This window comes from Tamandua tetradactyla, chromosome 9, assembly GCF_023851605.1.
Source record: "Tamandua tetradactyla isolate mTamTet1 chromosome 9, mTamTet1.pri, whole genome shotgun sequence".
In the NCBI taxonomy this organism is placed as follows: Eukaryota; Metazoa; Chordata; class Mammalia; order Pilosa; family Myrmecophagidae; genus Tamandua; species Tamandua tetradactyla.
In genome coordinates, this window is record NC_135335.1 from 40,184,586 (window position 1) to 40,200,887 (window position 16,302).

A 16,302-nucleotide genomic window follows, 5' to 3' on the forward strand; every position below is an offset into this window, starting at 1 on the left:
AGATATGAGGAATCCCAGGAATAGACTACTAATGAATGATAGCTATTATCACTGCTGTACCACACACACTCCTGTAATGACATATGCATGCACGCGTGTTGTCTCTGAGCCTGTGGCTTTGTCCTATTCAAACTATTTTCTTCTCTTTACTTTTTTCACACCCTCCCCCCACAACCCCCAGACTGTGGTCCAGCAGAACTGCTAGAGGCTCTGGGGGTGGGAAAGGCAGAACCTAGGAGCCTAAGGCAGCCCTTCCATGATCTTCTCAGCATCAGCAAATCTTTACCCAGGGCAGCTCCTTTATCATTATGGAGAAGCTAGCTGAAAAAAGAACCCTAAGGGATAAAACATGCTTTTAAAACCCCAAAAGCAACACAGGCTGTCTGGAGTGTGCTCCTGGTTTTGAGATGCCCCTGGCCTTTTCTTCTCTGTTGCTAGGCTGGCAGACAGGTTACCCAGCAATTCTAGCCCATGGCTAAGTGTGAGACTCAAAGATGCAGCAGGGAGGACAAAGATCTTCACATTTTATGCAGAAGGGTAGAGTCAATCCCTTACCCTTGTCTCACCTGTATCGAAATAGCATTGAAAAGCCTTTACCAGAGAGCCCATTGGGGTAAATGGCTCTGACTTAACTATGTGAGGCCTGTTTGCTGCAGAAGGCTTTTCCTGTCCTTGTGCCATTCCACCCCATAGGGGCAGGGGCAAGCTTCTTGAGCCAACTGCTTACAGGACTAGCTATGTGTGTGCATCTGTGTGTGCCTGTGTACGCATCTGTGTGTATCTGTGTGCGTTTGTGTGTGCATGTGTACTTGCATCCATGTATGTGTGTGCACGTGCCTGTGTGCATCTGTATGTGTATCCTGTATTTATGTCTGTGTATGTGTGTGTATCCACGTGTTCTGTGTGCGTGTCTGTGGATCTGCGTTCTGTGTGCATCTGCACATGTACGTGTGCATGTCCATCTGCATGCACATGTATCTGTGCATCTGCATGTGCATCTGCATGTGTACGTGTGCATGTCCATCTGCATGCATGTGTGTCTATGTGTGAATCTGCGTGTATACATGTGCATGTCCATATGCATGCACATGTGTCTGTGTGTGCATCTGCGTGTGCATGAGTCCTGTGTGTGTGTGTCTGTGTGGGCAGGTACATCTGTGTGTGCACCTGTGTGTCTGCCTGTGTGTTTCTGTGCATGTGTATGTGTGTACATGCATGCATTTTTGTGTGCTTGTGCATCTGAGTGTGTGTGTGTGCATGTGCACCTGTGTGTGTGTGTGCATGTGCTTATGTATCTGAGTGTATGTGTGTGTGCATCTGTAAGCACATATGTACTTCTATGTGTACACATGTGTCTGTGTGTGAATGGGGTGGGGGGGTATCGTCAGGAGAGAGCAGTGGAGGAGTTCCCTTCCTCTGCTCTTTGATTTTTCCATGCTGTTCATGACCCTTAGAAGTACATCAGCTCTGATAACAGCTAAACCCTATGAAGTGCTAACTGTGACAGGCACCGCTGCAAACACCTTTTATATATATATTAACTCATTTAATCCTCACAACAACTGTATAAAACAGGTACTATTATTATCATTTCCATTTTACAGATGAGGAAACCGAGGCTTAGAAAGGACAATTAAGTTATCCACGGTCAAACAGCTAAAAAGCAGTGTAGCCAGGTGTTCTGACCTCAGCTACATGTTGGACAGGTGGGTGGTTCGATGACTGGATGGATGGGTGGTTACAAAATAATCCACGATGAATGAACAGACAGTGAGTGCCAGGGAAGATTGGCATAGGGAAGGTCTTTGCGGGCTGGAGAGAACAGGTCCATTTTTACTGCACTTATGTTCTATAAGAACTTTTTAAAAAACATATACATATATTATTTATAATGTTAAAAATCGTTTTTTACCTTAAGATATAAGTAGATTAATATCCCCACACAGTTTCCTACCCTGTATGGGTACCTCTCAGGAGATGAACTATGACAGAGAATAAATAAATCATGGGCACAACCACCATTCTCTTCCCAAAAGTCTCTTCCCCAAATATAACCCACTTTATGGTCTCAGGCAAACCACTTCAATGCTCTGCAGTTTAGATTTCTTGTCTTGCCCTTCTGCTTAAGCTCAAGTCATTAAGAGTTACAGTCATAATCATGATAGCTGCCTGTTGACTTAATCCCTAGTGGATGTCTGTACTACCATGTACTTTCATGTATTATCTTTGAATCCTTATAACAAACCTTGCAGATAAGGCAACTGAGGTGTTCGGAGGTTAAGAAACTTACCTGAGGTCACATAGTCAGGAGGTGACAACTGGGCAGTAGGACTGCCTCAAGGCACTTATGCTCATTGCCAGCCCAGCAGTGGCTGTCATTGACTGATGGGGAGTAGATGCTCAATAGATAAATGTGCATGTGCAAAGGGCTTGAGCTATGGCTCAAATAAAGAACATTCCACCCCCACTCCCCGCCCTCAATTAAGTCCACAGATGAGCTTTGAAGAGATCTGGGAACCCTTCAAATGTGTATACAACATTTTGCACAGGTGGACATCCACATAACACCATTAGTTTGACCTCCCCAGAAGTTAAGGACCACAAAATGTGTTGTAAGTGGACAAGGAGGGAAAAGGCTCCTGTCAAAATGGAAACGGAGCTTATGTTAAGGTATAGAAGAAAAAGAAATTTCTCAAAATGTTGTTTTAATAAGAATTAAAAACTGGAGACCAAGAAGGGCAGTGGAAAATAAGGGTATGGTTTGTCTGCTACCATTTACATTTTAGGGAACTGAAGCCCAGAGAAGTTAGATGGCTTATCCAAGATCACAGACTGGAGATGAATTCGATCCTAGGACCTCGGCATCCTAATCCCAGCCCAAGCTGGTTTCCCCAGGCTTGCTGCATAACCTCCCCCAGAGAAGCCGGGGCCTTTCAAGAGAGGCTTCTAGATGGTCCTACTGCTGACTTCATAGATACTGCTTCTGTTGCTTCCTTTCCAGAAGTGGAGCAGATTGAGGCCATCGCCAAGTTTGACTACATGGGACGGTCCCCCCGCGAGCTGTCCTTCAAGAAGGGGGCCTCACTGCTACTGTACCACCGCGCCTCGGAGGACTGGTGGGAGGGCCGTCACAATGGCGTGGACGGACTCATCCCACATCAGTACATAGTTGTACAGGACATGTGAGTAGGAGTCAGATCTCTGTGAATGCTGTAGTAGATTAGTGATGTCTGGAATGGGCACAGGAAAGGGGTTCTGGGTTGTATGCCATATTCACTTTCCCTTGTATAATACACTTGGTTTTCTTTAAGAATGGGTTATCTCTAACTCCCCTTTAAATGGTGATCCACTTAAATAGCAAATTGCTCATATCTTAGAGAGAGATAGTGTTTGGTACCCCTTGCCCCTGGCTGCCCTTCATGACTCATGGGACAGCCTTCCTCACCCGCCATGGTTCTCAGTGTTCAGTGGACCTTGCCACACATCTCTATTCTCCTGGGTCTTCCCTGAAGCTAGTGGCCAGCCCACCACCTCCTCAACTGCCCACCATTCTCCACACCAGTGGTGGCTCTCTCAGGGGAAGGGCAGAAATGATTCTCTTGTTTTGAGTTAATGAAGTCTTATTTTCAATGATAATTTCAGGGGTTAAAAAACTCATGCCTCTCAAATACTTTGCTCTACCAGAAGCCCTAGAATGTCTCTACCTTCCATTTCTTTGAAAGCCACTGAAGGGTCCTGTTCACATGATTTTCTGAGGTCTTGCCAATTACATATGGAACTGACTTATCAGGAAGCAGCTACCAGGCTAGACCTTAAGGGAGGGGGACTGAAAGCATAAATTTTGAGGGGAGAGGGAAGGTCTGAAGTCACAGAAAAGGCTAGGCCAGGCAAACCTGGAGAGGAATGCCATGGGGGAGGACCTTCGGCAGCCCATTTGAAGTTCCTAGACCCCTGAAGGCAGGGACAGGTCTCTAGAAGGGAGAGGACCATGGAAAGAGATGGGCAGGGCACATCCATGCAAGCTGGAGCCACCTTGCAATTGTCCAGAGGCCTGGGTGAGAGGTGAATATGCAGGCACCTTCCTCCCTTGCTTAGCCCTAAACCATTTCTCACAGAGCCACACAGAGACTCAGTAGACAGTATCCAGTGCTCTGCTTGCAGACCCCATTTCCCCATTCCAGCATTTAGCCTAGTCCTAGCCTGGAGCAGCCTGGGAGAGAAGAACAAACTAGAAGAGGTAAAAGGAGAAAGTAGGTATATTAGGGTTCTCTAGAGAAACAGGAGATAATCTGCAAATATGAGATTTATAAAAGTGTCTCACAACTGTGGGGATGCAAGAGTCCAAAATCTTTAGGGCAGGCCACGAGCTAGCAGTTCCAATGAAGTTCCTCCCCAAGAGAGCCTGGCTGGCTGAGGCAGAGAGAGATTCTCTCTTCTGAATTCTCCTTAAAAGCCTTTGGGTGATTAGATTAAGTGTCACTCATTGCAGGAAACACTTCCCCTAGCCAGCTGGAGATATAATCAGCCATGAATGCAACCAACATGGTCATGATTTAAGTCCATGAAATCTCCTCACAGCAACAGATGGGTCAGTGCTTGCGTGACCAGACAACTGGACACAATGACTTGGCCAAGTTGACATAATCATCACAGTAGGCATGGGGCAGTAGGATAGAAGAGGGTCTCCTGTTCGAGAAACCAACTTGAGGAGCATTGCTGTGGGCATGCCTGCTGGCCAGGCATGGCGTGGGCAGGGGACTTGTCCTGAGCTGTGGCACAAATAGACTCAGCCCTTCAGAGAGGTCTCCAGGAGCCCTGTACACCCAGGTTTTCTGATGCACCTCCAATTCGTGTCTATCCTTCTCAATTAATGTCTGTCCTTCTCCCCAGGGATGATGCCTTCTCGGACAGCCTGAGCCAAAAGGCTGACAGCGAGGCCAGCAGTGGGCCCCTGTTGGATGACAAGGCCTCCTCCAAGAACGACCTGCAGTCTCCCACGGAGCACATCTCGGATTACAGCTTTGGGGGGGTGATGGGCCGGTAGGCATGGTTTCATCATTCCTGCTAGGGCCATGGAACATGTTCATGTCTGATTTGGGAATTCGGGAGAAGCCAGGGTCAGGAAGGGAAGGAGGAGGACCCCTTATTTCCCCCACATGATGTGATATTGGGCACAGCTGGGTGTGCTGGTTGGCTTTGGCCCAGGCTATCTGGGATCAAAGGAGCTCACCTCTGGGGAGAGGGCTGGAGGAGGAGGAGGAAAGACACATGTTGGCAGCTCAGTGGTTTTATTTAAAAAATAAAAAGAAGAAGAAAGAGAGAGTTACAAATTGGCAAGTATTTTTCCTACCTCTCTCCAGTTTCAGCACTTCCTCCCACTTTCTGTTGAAGACCTGAGTTGTTATATTTAAAATTTTAAAACTCACAAATGCCCTGAAATGCACTATGTAAACAGAAAACTTACACCCACTCACACTGTGGGGAAAATTGATACTCAACTCCACCCGCTTATTTGGTAGGAACATATTTGCCAATGTCTTCACTCCCGTGGGTGGGCTGGGCTGTATCACATGACCTTTCTGCCAGGCAAGGAGCTGTGCACTTCCTTCTGACTACAGGTTTAATCCAAAGTATGTGGTTGTTACCAAAAAAAAAAAAAAAAAAAAAGGTAAAAAAAAAGCTGATTATTTCTCACTGCTTTCTCAGTCTGATTCTGAAATTGTCATAATCTGTGTATTTTCCAGTGGCAAGGTCATGTGATCACCCCCCATGGAATGGTACTTGCTGATAAGCCCATGAGTTTATTTCAACAGAGGTCCCAATGCCTTTTTTTTGGCACATTCTATTCAGTACAGCCAGCAGTTCAGGGCTCTGTCACTGATGATGGAATCTGGGGGAGAGTGGAGAACTGGGGTAGGTAGGTAAAAAAGTCATGGTCCATTGACTTTAGGAGGACAATATCTCCTCCTGCTTCTTATTTTCTCTCTCGCTTCCTTCTCTCATCTCCTTTTCTTCTTCTTTTCTTTTTCAGTCTCTCTTGCTTTCTGACACCTATGCTTTAGTCCTGGTGGGCTACCCGCAGGCGCTGCTTAGCTTGGCTGGTGGCCATGTTGAATGTGGTCCCCAAGTCACACTCGATTCCCAACACAGGTCCCTCCTTCCCCACCCCTCACCCCCTCTGGCCTCTCCTCCCCAGTGCCTCTGGATCTCTTATGAAATCCGTAGGCTATAGCAGGTTCTGCTGTATGTAGAACATTTTCTCTTCAAGATGCTTTAACACCTACTGAAGCTTACAATTAAGGTGGGCAAGGAGTAATAGCCCCATTTAATGGATTAAGAAAGCGGATCTCAAAGAGGACACAAGGGAAGCATGTGACAGAGACGAGACAGGCCTCGCCCTCTTAGAACACATTCTAGTCCCCTTTTCACCACCTTAGAGCCTCTGTGGGGTGTGAAAGGAATCCAAATGCATGAAGGGGGCCTCCAGTGATGGAACTGTCAACGTCAAATGACTGGATATCCAAGTTCCAACAAAGCCTCAGAAATAGCCTTGTGCTGGGGGTGGATGACAATACTGGACTGTGTTCAATTCCCAGGGGCTCCTCCTGTGCTTGGAGGGAGCTGGTAACTTTTTGGTACAGTCAAGCCTCAGCGCTTCAGACCAGTTAGCACTTCATCGGAATCATGGAAATGTCCGAACTGTTTACAGGTGTAGCATGAGCCAAAAGCATCAGCAAGCCTTCTCAGGTTGAAATCCTACTGGCCTTGACTTAACCTGTAGACCAGATTCATTTTGTAATCGGCACCTCTACTGTCTGCATCTTGTAAGCAAAAGGCTCCAAATTTCTTGCCCCTGCAGCTGAGCATTTGCCGAGGCAGCCCTTTCCTTGCAGAATTGACGAGTCTGACTGAATGAGGCTTTACTATACCTACTGCCCAGACTAGTGTGTAGTGCATGGCATGGGGGTTGGTTGATCTGTTCTGAGACCTGCCAGGGTTGACCTCTGCCCCATGCCCCCTGCCCCCTGGCTCCTTTGCAGAGTGCGGTTACGATCTGATGGAGCGGCCATCCCCAGGCGCCGAAGCGGGGGCGACACACACAGCCCGCCCCGGGGCCTGGGCCCCAGCATAGACACGCCACCCCGGGCCGCCGCCTGCCCCAGCAGCCCCCACAAAATCCCCCTCACCCGGGGGAGGATCGAGAGCCCCGAGAAGCGGAGGATGGCGACGTTCGGGAGCGCCGGCAGCATCAACTACCCCGACAAGAAGGCGCTCTCCGAAGGGCACTCGATGAGGCCAGCATGCGGCTCCACCAGGCACAGCAGCCTGGGGGACCACAAGTCCCTGGAGGCTGAGGCCCTGGCAGAAGTAAGGGCCAGCTGGATGGCAGGCGGGGCTAGCCGAGACCCCCAGAAGGGCAGTAGGGTGGGAATGCTTGTATTGGGGAGCTACCTTGGCCTTCACGCCAGGCTCAAGACTAAGGCAGAGCAAAAGACAATGTGGCAGCCTCTGTTCCCCTTGCTGGGCTTGCCTGGGGGAGCAGGAGCTGGTCCCATCAGCTAGCGTTTCCATAAAAGCTGAAGACCCCCAGCCGTCGAGTCTGGAGAGGGCAGGAATCCCCTGGAGGAAGGCCAGATTCCTGGGATATGGTGATGACAGGTCTGGACACAAGATGGGATGATTGAGGTCATTCATTCATCTGTGTGTTCATTTGTTCATTCATTTGTTGTCAAACATTGATGGCACATCTGTAATGCAGCAATCATTGAGCGAGGACTTAAGAGTACAGTGGGGACTAAAGCACAACCAGCCCCTGCCCACATGAAGTTTACAGTTTAGAGAAGAGAGAAACGCCAATCAAAAAACACACAGCCATGAAATGGCAGCTGTGTCAGGTTGAAAGAACAGAACATAGTATTTTGAGAGCCTAAAATATGGGGTATGCACCTAGGCAGGGAGAGACTTTCCCTGAGAGAGAGTGCATGAGCTGAGATGCAAAGGATGGGCAGGCCTAAATAACTGAGGCTGGAAGGGAAGACTGTTCCAGGCTCTTCCAAATTCTTGGGGTTTTAAAAGTTTTTTCTTCATCAATGAGAAGTCAGTGACTTTTACACTTGCCAAACAAATAGAACTGTGACTTGCTTAACAATTTGCCCCTAGGGTTTCATGTATTTTTGACAGTCCTATCATGTTTCCAAAAGTTTCCATTCTTCGCCCCTCTGGAATTTGGGGTGGGTACCCATTATGTACCCCCTTTCCAATGTTACATCCCATTTAAGGTAGGAGAGACAGCCAGCTCCCTTCTGGGCTGTGAGAATTAGATTTGCGGAAAGTGGCATTTGAATCCTTATTGAAAAATGGGAGAGAAAAGGTTGCGAGGTAGGCTATGCTGTGGAGGAGGTCAGGAATTTTCCAAGGAAATCCCCAACTCAGAAACAATTCACCCAGGAACTAAGACATCTGGTGCCCGTAGGTTCTAGCCTGGTACCGTTTCCTCATGTCCCTGAAGACTAGTGCTTGGACTGTGCCCAGCAGAGGAGGCCGGCAGCTCCATGCGCGAAGGCCATATTCCTAGAGACGTCCTTTGAGCACCCACTGCCCTCTGGAAGCACCCTCTGAGGGCCATAGTGCGGTGGTGGGGGCTGCCCGACGCCTGGCCCAGAGCCTTGACACAAAGAATCACAACGCAGGCTAGGACAGGGTTTCCAAAAGGAGATCCTACAGCAGAACTAGTTTCCGGGGATGTTCATGGGGCAAAAAGTGTTTTGTGGTCAAGGAAATGTGGGGAATGCTGGTTTGACTTCATCTGCAAGACTCTCTAGGAAATTTAGATAGGTTGATATGGGCTGTGATTCTCCAAAAGAGAGAACAGGACACATGCCCCATCTCCCACACTTATTGGACCTTAATTCACAGAGAATTTTGCAGAAGCAGCCCCAAGAACACACTTTGAAGACTGCCTATATGCTTTTTGGTATGCAAAGATATTTACACACTCTCTAATTTGATATCTGCCATTCAAGGGCTCCTAGCACAGACAGGTAAAACAAGAAAACATGTCAGGAGCCAAAAGAGGGTGCCGGACAGCTCCGGCCTGCTCAGCTGGGTTATTTACCATCAGCTCTTGATTGTGCAGGCTACAAAAGGAAGCCGTGGCCTGGAGAATCCCAAGTAGCAGAAAGCTAGAATTTACCCCAAATTCTCCGGTCTCAAAATGTCCTTTAGCATTTAGCATCAAACCCAGTTCAAGAGGCTGTTTGGGGAATTTGCAACCCTGCCAACAAAATTAGGAAGTTCTATCGTGCAGCTCTAATTTGGGAGGAGGTGGACAGCCCTCCGCTCCCCAGCCCTGCCCACCCCTCCCCAGCACCTCTCCCTGTCTCCCCTCCGGAGGCTCACGGCATCCCCGCGAGACTAATGCGAGGCTCACGCCTAAACAACTCAGCTGCTGCTCCTCTGAGCTTCCTGTCTTTCTGGTTCCCACTCTGCTGGGCTGGAACTGGGGGGGGGGGGGGTAGCGCTGGGAGAGGGGTGATAATACACTTCACCTGTTGACGTTCTCAGCTCTGACCCTTTTGATTAAGGCACAAAGGGCTCCTTCAAATCACCAGTGTTAAATGGCAAGGCATAACGTGCTACGGGGAAGCATGAAAACTAAATTGAGTCCTTAATCGGAGTTCAGTGGCTCCTTAACAGAGCCAGAAGGATAAGCTGGGACAGTGAGGTAAGAAAGAATAGGGCATCCTGACAGTGGGGGCACTGGGCAGGCGGGAGGTCCCCTATGGACCCGAGAAGGAGGGAAGGTAACAAGTGGCCTGAGCAGCTCCAAAATCCCGCTCATCCAACTCACGAGGTCTTGAGCCTCAGCAGTGCCCCCTCTGCCCATCTGATGTGTGCGGGTCTCTGTGAGGTCCAATGTCAACCAAGGACTTCGAACACCACTGTCCGCCAGTGTACCAGGCTTCATCAGGTCCATTATCTCATTCTGTCATCACAGTAAATGTGAGCTTTCAACAGAAGAATGAAGGGAGGTTCAGAGTGGCGAGCTTGCCCGAGGTCACACACAACACGGCAGAGGCATCTTTTCACTCAAAAATCCAGGGCCCTTTGCCCTGCCAGTGGCTCCTGGATGAATGCTGACTTCTAGCCCCCGTGTCCCCTCCGGAGACCCTGGGCACTCTCTTTGTCGTTTCAAAGGTCTCTGTACTGGTGAGCTCTTAAATATTACCTGAGTGTTACATAAGCAGACAAGGATTTTTGTCGCTTTTTATTTACATTTTTTAAATGAAATTTTCTGATTAATGAATACGGAGAAGAAAGTAGCAATCCCCCCAGTGGTGATTAGCATGAACATTCTGATATAACCTCCAAGTGCTTTTTCTATGGGCAAGGGTTTAAAAACAAAACAAAACAGTGATTGTTAGGGACGTGGGCTCTGGAGCCAGACTGCTGGGGTTCACACTTGGGCATCGTGACCTTGGGCAAGTGACTCACCCTGAAGTGTGGGATCAGAATAATGGTAGCAACTACCTTATAAGAGGGTGAGAATGAAATTAATTTGTGGAAAGGACTAGCTGGGGCTCAGCAGCAGCCATTATCACTATTGCGACTAGCATTATTTTTGAGTACTTATGATATACACAGTGCCATTCCAAGCTCTTCACAGGGACCGTGTTATTTAGCACATGCAGCAAGCCCCTGAGTTCGGCACTGTACCTACCTGCCCTTTAGAAATTAGGACTCTAAGTCTCAGAGAGGTCAAGTAACTCCGTGAAGGCCACACAGTAACTTAGTGGTAAGGTCAGGATTTGAACCCATGTCTGACTTCCGCCCTCCCTTCTGAAGTCTGTCCACTTCCTGGTGCAGGTGACTCTCGCACTCAGTATCCCACTTGGTCCGTGACCACCCGGGGCTTCGATCTGCATCCCCACCCGAGGCTCCTGGGGAATCCCCTCCAGGAAGCGCCCCGCCCCCCCACCCCAGCTGTGCTGACCTGAACTCTCTCTGTTCCCAGGACATCGAGAAGACCATGAGCACAGCTCTGCACGAGCTGCGGGAACTCGAGAGGCAGAACACGGTCAAGCAGGCGCCCGATGTGGTGCTGGACACCCTGGAGCCCCTGAAGAACCCGCCAGGCCCCGCCAGCTCAGAGCCGGCCAGCCCTCTGCACACCATCGTCATCCGCGACCCGGAGGCCGCCATGCGCCGCAGCAGCAGCTCCTCCACCGAGATGATGACCACCTTCAAGCCGGCCCTGTCCGCCCGCCTGGCCGGCGCCCAGCTGCGCCCACCCCCCGTGCGGCCCGTGAGGCCAGTGGTCCAGCACCGATCCAGCAGCAGCAGCAGCTCGGGCGTAGGCAGCCCGGCCGTGACGCCCACCGAGAAGGTGTTCCCCAACAGCGCGGCGGACAAGTCGGGCACCATGTGACCTGCAGGACGGGGGGTGGCACCGCCGTGGCCCCGCGTGGGCCGCCGTGGCCTCCACCTTCTCCCCGGAGACCCTAGCCTAATAGAGAGGGAGGGGCTGTCTGCCCAGGGCCCAGGCCTACGGCGGACCTTCCTGCAGCTCCCATGCAGATGCAGCCACGTGAATCCAGCAGACCTCGCGTGCGGATAGACACCCGGGGAGAGCGCTCTCTACGATGGTGGCGAAACGTGGAAAGGCATCGCCCGCATCTCATCACTGGAAAATTACTCTCTCTGCATACATATATATGTGTGTGTATATGTGTGGATGCACATACATATGTATGTATGTGTCTGTAGGTGTGTGTATATATATATATATTTATGCATCTATATACATATACTAGATCTGGACACACACATACTAAATGTATATAGTATCTCCTTTTTCTTTTTATGAAACTTAGATTTACCTCAGACCCATGCCACCAAACATCTCCCGCTGAGTTATTTGGTGGGATTTGCAGGGACTTTTCTGGGAGAACTTAGAGGCCCACAATAACTGCGGATGAAGCAATACACCACTAACCTGCAGAAAACAAAACGAAAACAATTTCCTAGTGTCTCCAGAAGTTGTGGCCTTCCAGAGCAGTCTGCCCCTAAAGGAAGGGTGGGGCAGGGGGTACGGAAAACAGGCAGCTCCTAGAGGTGGGAAACCCTTCCCCTAGAGGTGGGAAACCCTTCACGGAAAACCCCTTCAGTCCCAGAGACCCTGCCCTCCCACTCAGAGGCTAAGGGCCAACTGTAAACCCTAAGGCAGGGGAAGCAGTTGGCGAGAAACACTCCGACCACGAAACCCTTATGCTCGTACGTAGGAAAGGGGGATAATGAGAACCTAAGTTCCATCATAGCACAGTATTATGTGTGGTTGGGAAAAAGGAAAAAAAAATACAGTGGTGTGGAAAACTTCAAAACCTAGAAACGCTATAGAAATAAATCTGTGGTAACTATAGAGGTTTAACTTATGCCATTTCAAAATATTTAATTTTTTTCTTTTCCTTTTTCTACTAATTATACTGTGTCAGATTTGGAACTGAACAGGCGAGGAGGCTTTGAGTCACATCACTTTAATTCAGAGTCAGGCAGGGTGGCCCTTTGGCCTTTTGCATGACGTGCCTGAGCCAGAAGTGACCAGCTCAGACCAGGGGCACGGAGGGGCAGTGCTTGCACTTTCTCTACTAGCGAACACAGCCAGGTGAGCTTCAGCAAGTGAAATAACCTCCCTCTCTCCCTTGGCTTCCCCTTCTTTGGTCCCCTCCAGGGCATCTAATGCAGAAGAAAATATGGTGATAGAAATGGGGGCGGGTATGATCTTCAGTTAAAATGAGTAGGGCTTCTGCCTCTTGACTGGGGAAAAGACCTTCTGCGTTGCTTGTATTCGATTCCATTTTACTTCCTCTTTTGACCTCTTGTTTCAGTTTTCCAGAGATGGGCTGTTTCTGGATAATAGAACACTGACTCATCCAATCCTAATGGGACCACTTTTTCTTCCCCTTTCATGCCTAGCTAAGAGCCTCCTTCCTGCTGTGCTCAAGCTTCATCTCTCTCTCTCCTCTTAAGGCCTCTGAATGTGTCTCCACGACTATAGTTTGGAGTCAGGAAGTCTTGTGTTTAGGTCCCAGCCCCTCCACTTAGAAGCTGTGTGACTTTGGGCATGTCACTCCACCTTGTTTGGCCTCAATTTCCCGCTCCATAAAATGAGGCTAATAAAGATAAAATAAGATGATGTGAGTGAGCCAGCTTGTAATTGGTAAGCACTGTACAAGCCCTATTGCTCTTTTTATTATCTTTAGCAACGTAGGTCTTATAGCTCAAAAACTAGCCAGGACATTCCTTTTGAAATGAAGCAGGCAATGGAATTCTCCTGTCCGCTTAATGAGAGCCCTGAAGATATAAGAGCCCTACAGATGGAGCGACCCCACTGATGCTTGAAATTCCATCAGCATTTCAACCAATTGAATTAAATATTTCTCTCTCTAATGGTCTTCTTTAAAAAGAAAGACCCTAAGGGGATTAAATCACTAACCTCTGGGTGTGTGGGAATCCTGGTCATTCTATCTAGTTCGGAAGGGTTAGAGACCACATAGTAAAGGGAAGAATTGAGAATGGGCACAAAAATAACAAACTTGATCTTTGTTGTTTTGCCTAGGACCAGCCCTTCCCTTGCAGCTCCTGAATATGCAAGGGCCTCAGAACCAGTTCGGAGCCCTCTGCCTTTGAGCATCTGAAGATATTACCCCCATTTTACAGCTTAGGAAAGCAAGTCCTTGGAATGTGCAGTGACTTGTCCAAGATTTAAAAGACAACTGAAAGGCTGTGTCAGGCTAGTAAAGATATTTATTTGCAAGGTTGCTATGCCATTCACCCAGGAATCAAGACTTCTCATTTCTTCCCCTGAGATACTCCCAGACCTTAAATCCAATAGTGTCCCATGCAAAATATAACAATCTCTGCCGTGATTACCAACTGAAAAGTAAAAAATAGAATCAACACATCTGTTGCCTAACATATATATGTGTGTGTGTATATATATATACACATATATATGTATATATATAAATATATAAAATACCAGAAAGACTATGTGGATTTTTTTCTCTGAATTGATTAGTTTTATTTTCCGTTACTGAAAGTGGATCTGCCTTTCACCAAATTGCATGAAGGCAGAGCCTTAAATGTTTTCTTTAAGCACCTGCTTTTCCATTGGGACACGGCTGAAGATTTCACATTCAGGAAAGCTCACACACGGTGGCGGACGTATCCCCACTCATCCAGCCCCCTATTAGAGCTTCGAAGCAGAACCTAATGGAAAGTACTCCCCCCCTTTGCCCCCCACTTCCGCATCAAGTGCTATGCATGTCTCAGCCGCCCTCACCTGCATTCAACCCCATCAGCCTTCCTCAGGCACTGGCTTTCTCTTCCTGACTCCTGCCTGTTTTGGTCCACTATATATTGCTGTATTTGCTTCAATGCTGGAAAGTAACTGTTAAAATGTGAAACTGTAATTTTTTTTTAAAAGGCTACAGTTAAATTATAGCCAATGCCACTCACCAAATCTTTGCACCTAGTAGATAGATCAATGTAAAAACAAATACCAGAAACCTACGTGTACAGTGAGTGTGGGGGGAAATGTAATAACCTAGTTAGTAGTCCTCAATATAACCAGTTGTACAAGGCGAAGTGGTGTTTACCTACTTGTTCATCACCATTACTGAAAGCTGTACCAATCGGTTAGTTGATAACGGGCATTTCTGTTGCTTCACGGAATGATTTCTTTTCTTAACCTTCGGCTTACCCTGAAATCAAGCCTTTTGTATTTATGTGTAACTGATGTTCAGTCTATTTTAGGAATGAACCAGCAAGACATTCATTTAGAACTGACCAAAGACAACTCCTGGTCCAGTTTCCCGGGTCCCATGGCTCACTGAAGACCTCCAGGGGCCAGCCTTTCTCTGATAAAATTGAGAACAAGCCGTGCTTCCTCCCCTACTCCCCGCAACTTCCCCCTTTATTCCCTTTTCCTCTTAAAAGAGCTGCTCTGAGCTGTGGGATTCTGTGAAAATTTCTTGCCTTTCCTTGTTTCCAGTGCTATCGATTTCTCACCTTGAAGCGCCTTTTGAACCCTGGCCAGAGCCTCCAACTGGAGAGAAGTTGTGGGCTTGGGGATGACACTTGGGAGTGTTTTCTCTGAGGTCACCAGGGGTCGGGAGAGAAATGAGTTCCCCTGGGATGCAAGGTTGATACTCAGTGAGGAAACTGGAGTGGGAAGAGGCGGGGACTCGAGCCACACTTTGGCCACTGGTTGGAAGCAGCGGTTCGGCGATCTGCCTTAAAAACATTTGAAGGATTGGTTTATGGTACACAAAGGGGAGCTGGTGTGGGAAAGGGCCTTTACACGGGCTACCCTCTCTGTTGGGGTCCTTGTAGTGCCTTGATGGGTGTACTTCTTTCTCATTCAAGAGGCATGGGTGTGCCTACAACGTGGTGGCATGTGGTACTCAGTACACATCTGCACGCCTGATGGGAAACCACAATGACTCATGTCGTGGTTCTTCCTCTCAGTCTTTCTAGTTCTAACTTTTCACACTTCCAGATGGATCCACACTAGGGCAAATGCCTCCTCCTGAGAAACCCAGAAAGAAGACTGGTTGGCTCACAGCCATGGCAGTGGGCCCTGTTGGGCTGGGGGGGGAGGGGGAGCAGCGGGGAGAAGGCAGAAGGGGGTGAGCCAAAGTGTGGCCTGGCTGATTTTCTGCTATGCAGAGCACAGGCAGGCATTTCACGTCAACTTCCCCGGTTCTCTGGGGTCTCCTCTCTTCTGGGCAGTGATATAGAGAATTCCCCACGCACCCAAAGCTGCCTGGTGGGGCAGAGAGAAAGGACTTTGCTGTCAGATCTGAGTCTTCCTGGCTTCTCTGAGGTTAATCCGTCAGTGTGCCCCCTGTCCCATCCTCTGGGACTGGCCAAATGGCCATCGCTGCCCTGTAGTGACCCCTTCCTTCTCTGTGAACTGCCCCAGGCAAACAATGGAGCTTCTGTTCCCTGAACCAGAACAACCAGAGTGCACTTTTTCTTCCTTAGACGGAAGTAGATCCTGGCTAGAGGTCCTGTTCAGGTTCTAGTTCCCAACAGTGTGACTGTTTACATGGTTTGGCAATAGGTTTTGATTCTGATTGCTTCAGAGTGGCTGGTCTATTCTGTTTTGTTTGATTTCTTTCCTCCCCAAATTGTATTAGGAAAAACCAACCGAAACCACCCTAGGAAATTGCTGGTTGCCTGTCCCCATGTGACGATAAGCGTTGCCCTCTTCTGGATATCATTTCTCTACCTTATGAC

General features: G+C 48.6%; 1 protein-coding gene across 4 annotated transcripts in view; it reads left to right on the forward strand.

The window, feature by feature from the left end:
• The window catches only part of SRGAP3 (SLIT-ROBO Rho GTPase activating protein 3), a 304,458-nt gene extending 290,483 nt beyond the window's left edge, over nucleotides 1-13,975 (forward strand). For 3 of the 4 annotated variants that reach the window (XM_077116674.1, XM_077116670.1, XM_077116673.1), the window contains 4 exons: nucleotides 3,002-3,182; nucleotides 4,891-5,040; nucleotides 7,041-7,368; nucleotides 11,015-13,975. In XM_077116674.1, the coding sequence (XP_076972789.1) occupies nucleotides 3,002-3,182; nucleotides 4,891-5,040; nucleotides 7,041-7,368; nucleotides 11,015-11,428 (1,073 nt within the window). In that variant the 3' untranslated portion in view covers nucleotides 11,429-13,975. The remainder of the gene's footprint in view (nucleotides 1-3,001; nucleotides 3,183-4,890; nucleotides 5,041-7,040; nucleotides 7,369-11,014) is intronic. The other variant, XM_077116671.1, reaches the window with a different exon arrangement.
• Nucleotides 13,976-16,302: the final 2,327 nt, after the last annotated feature.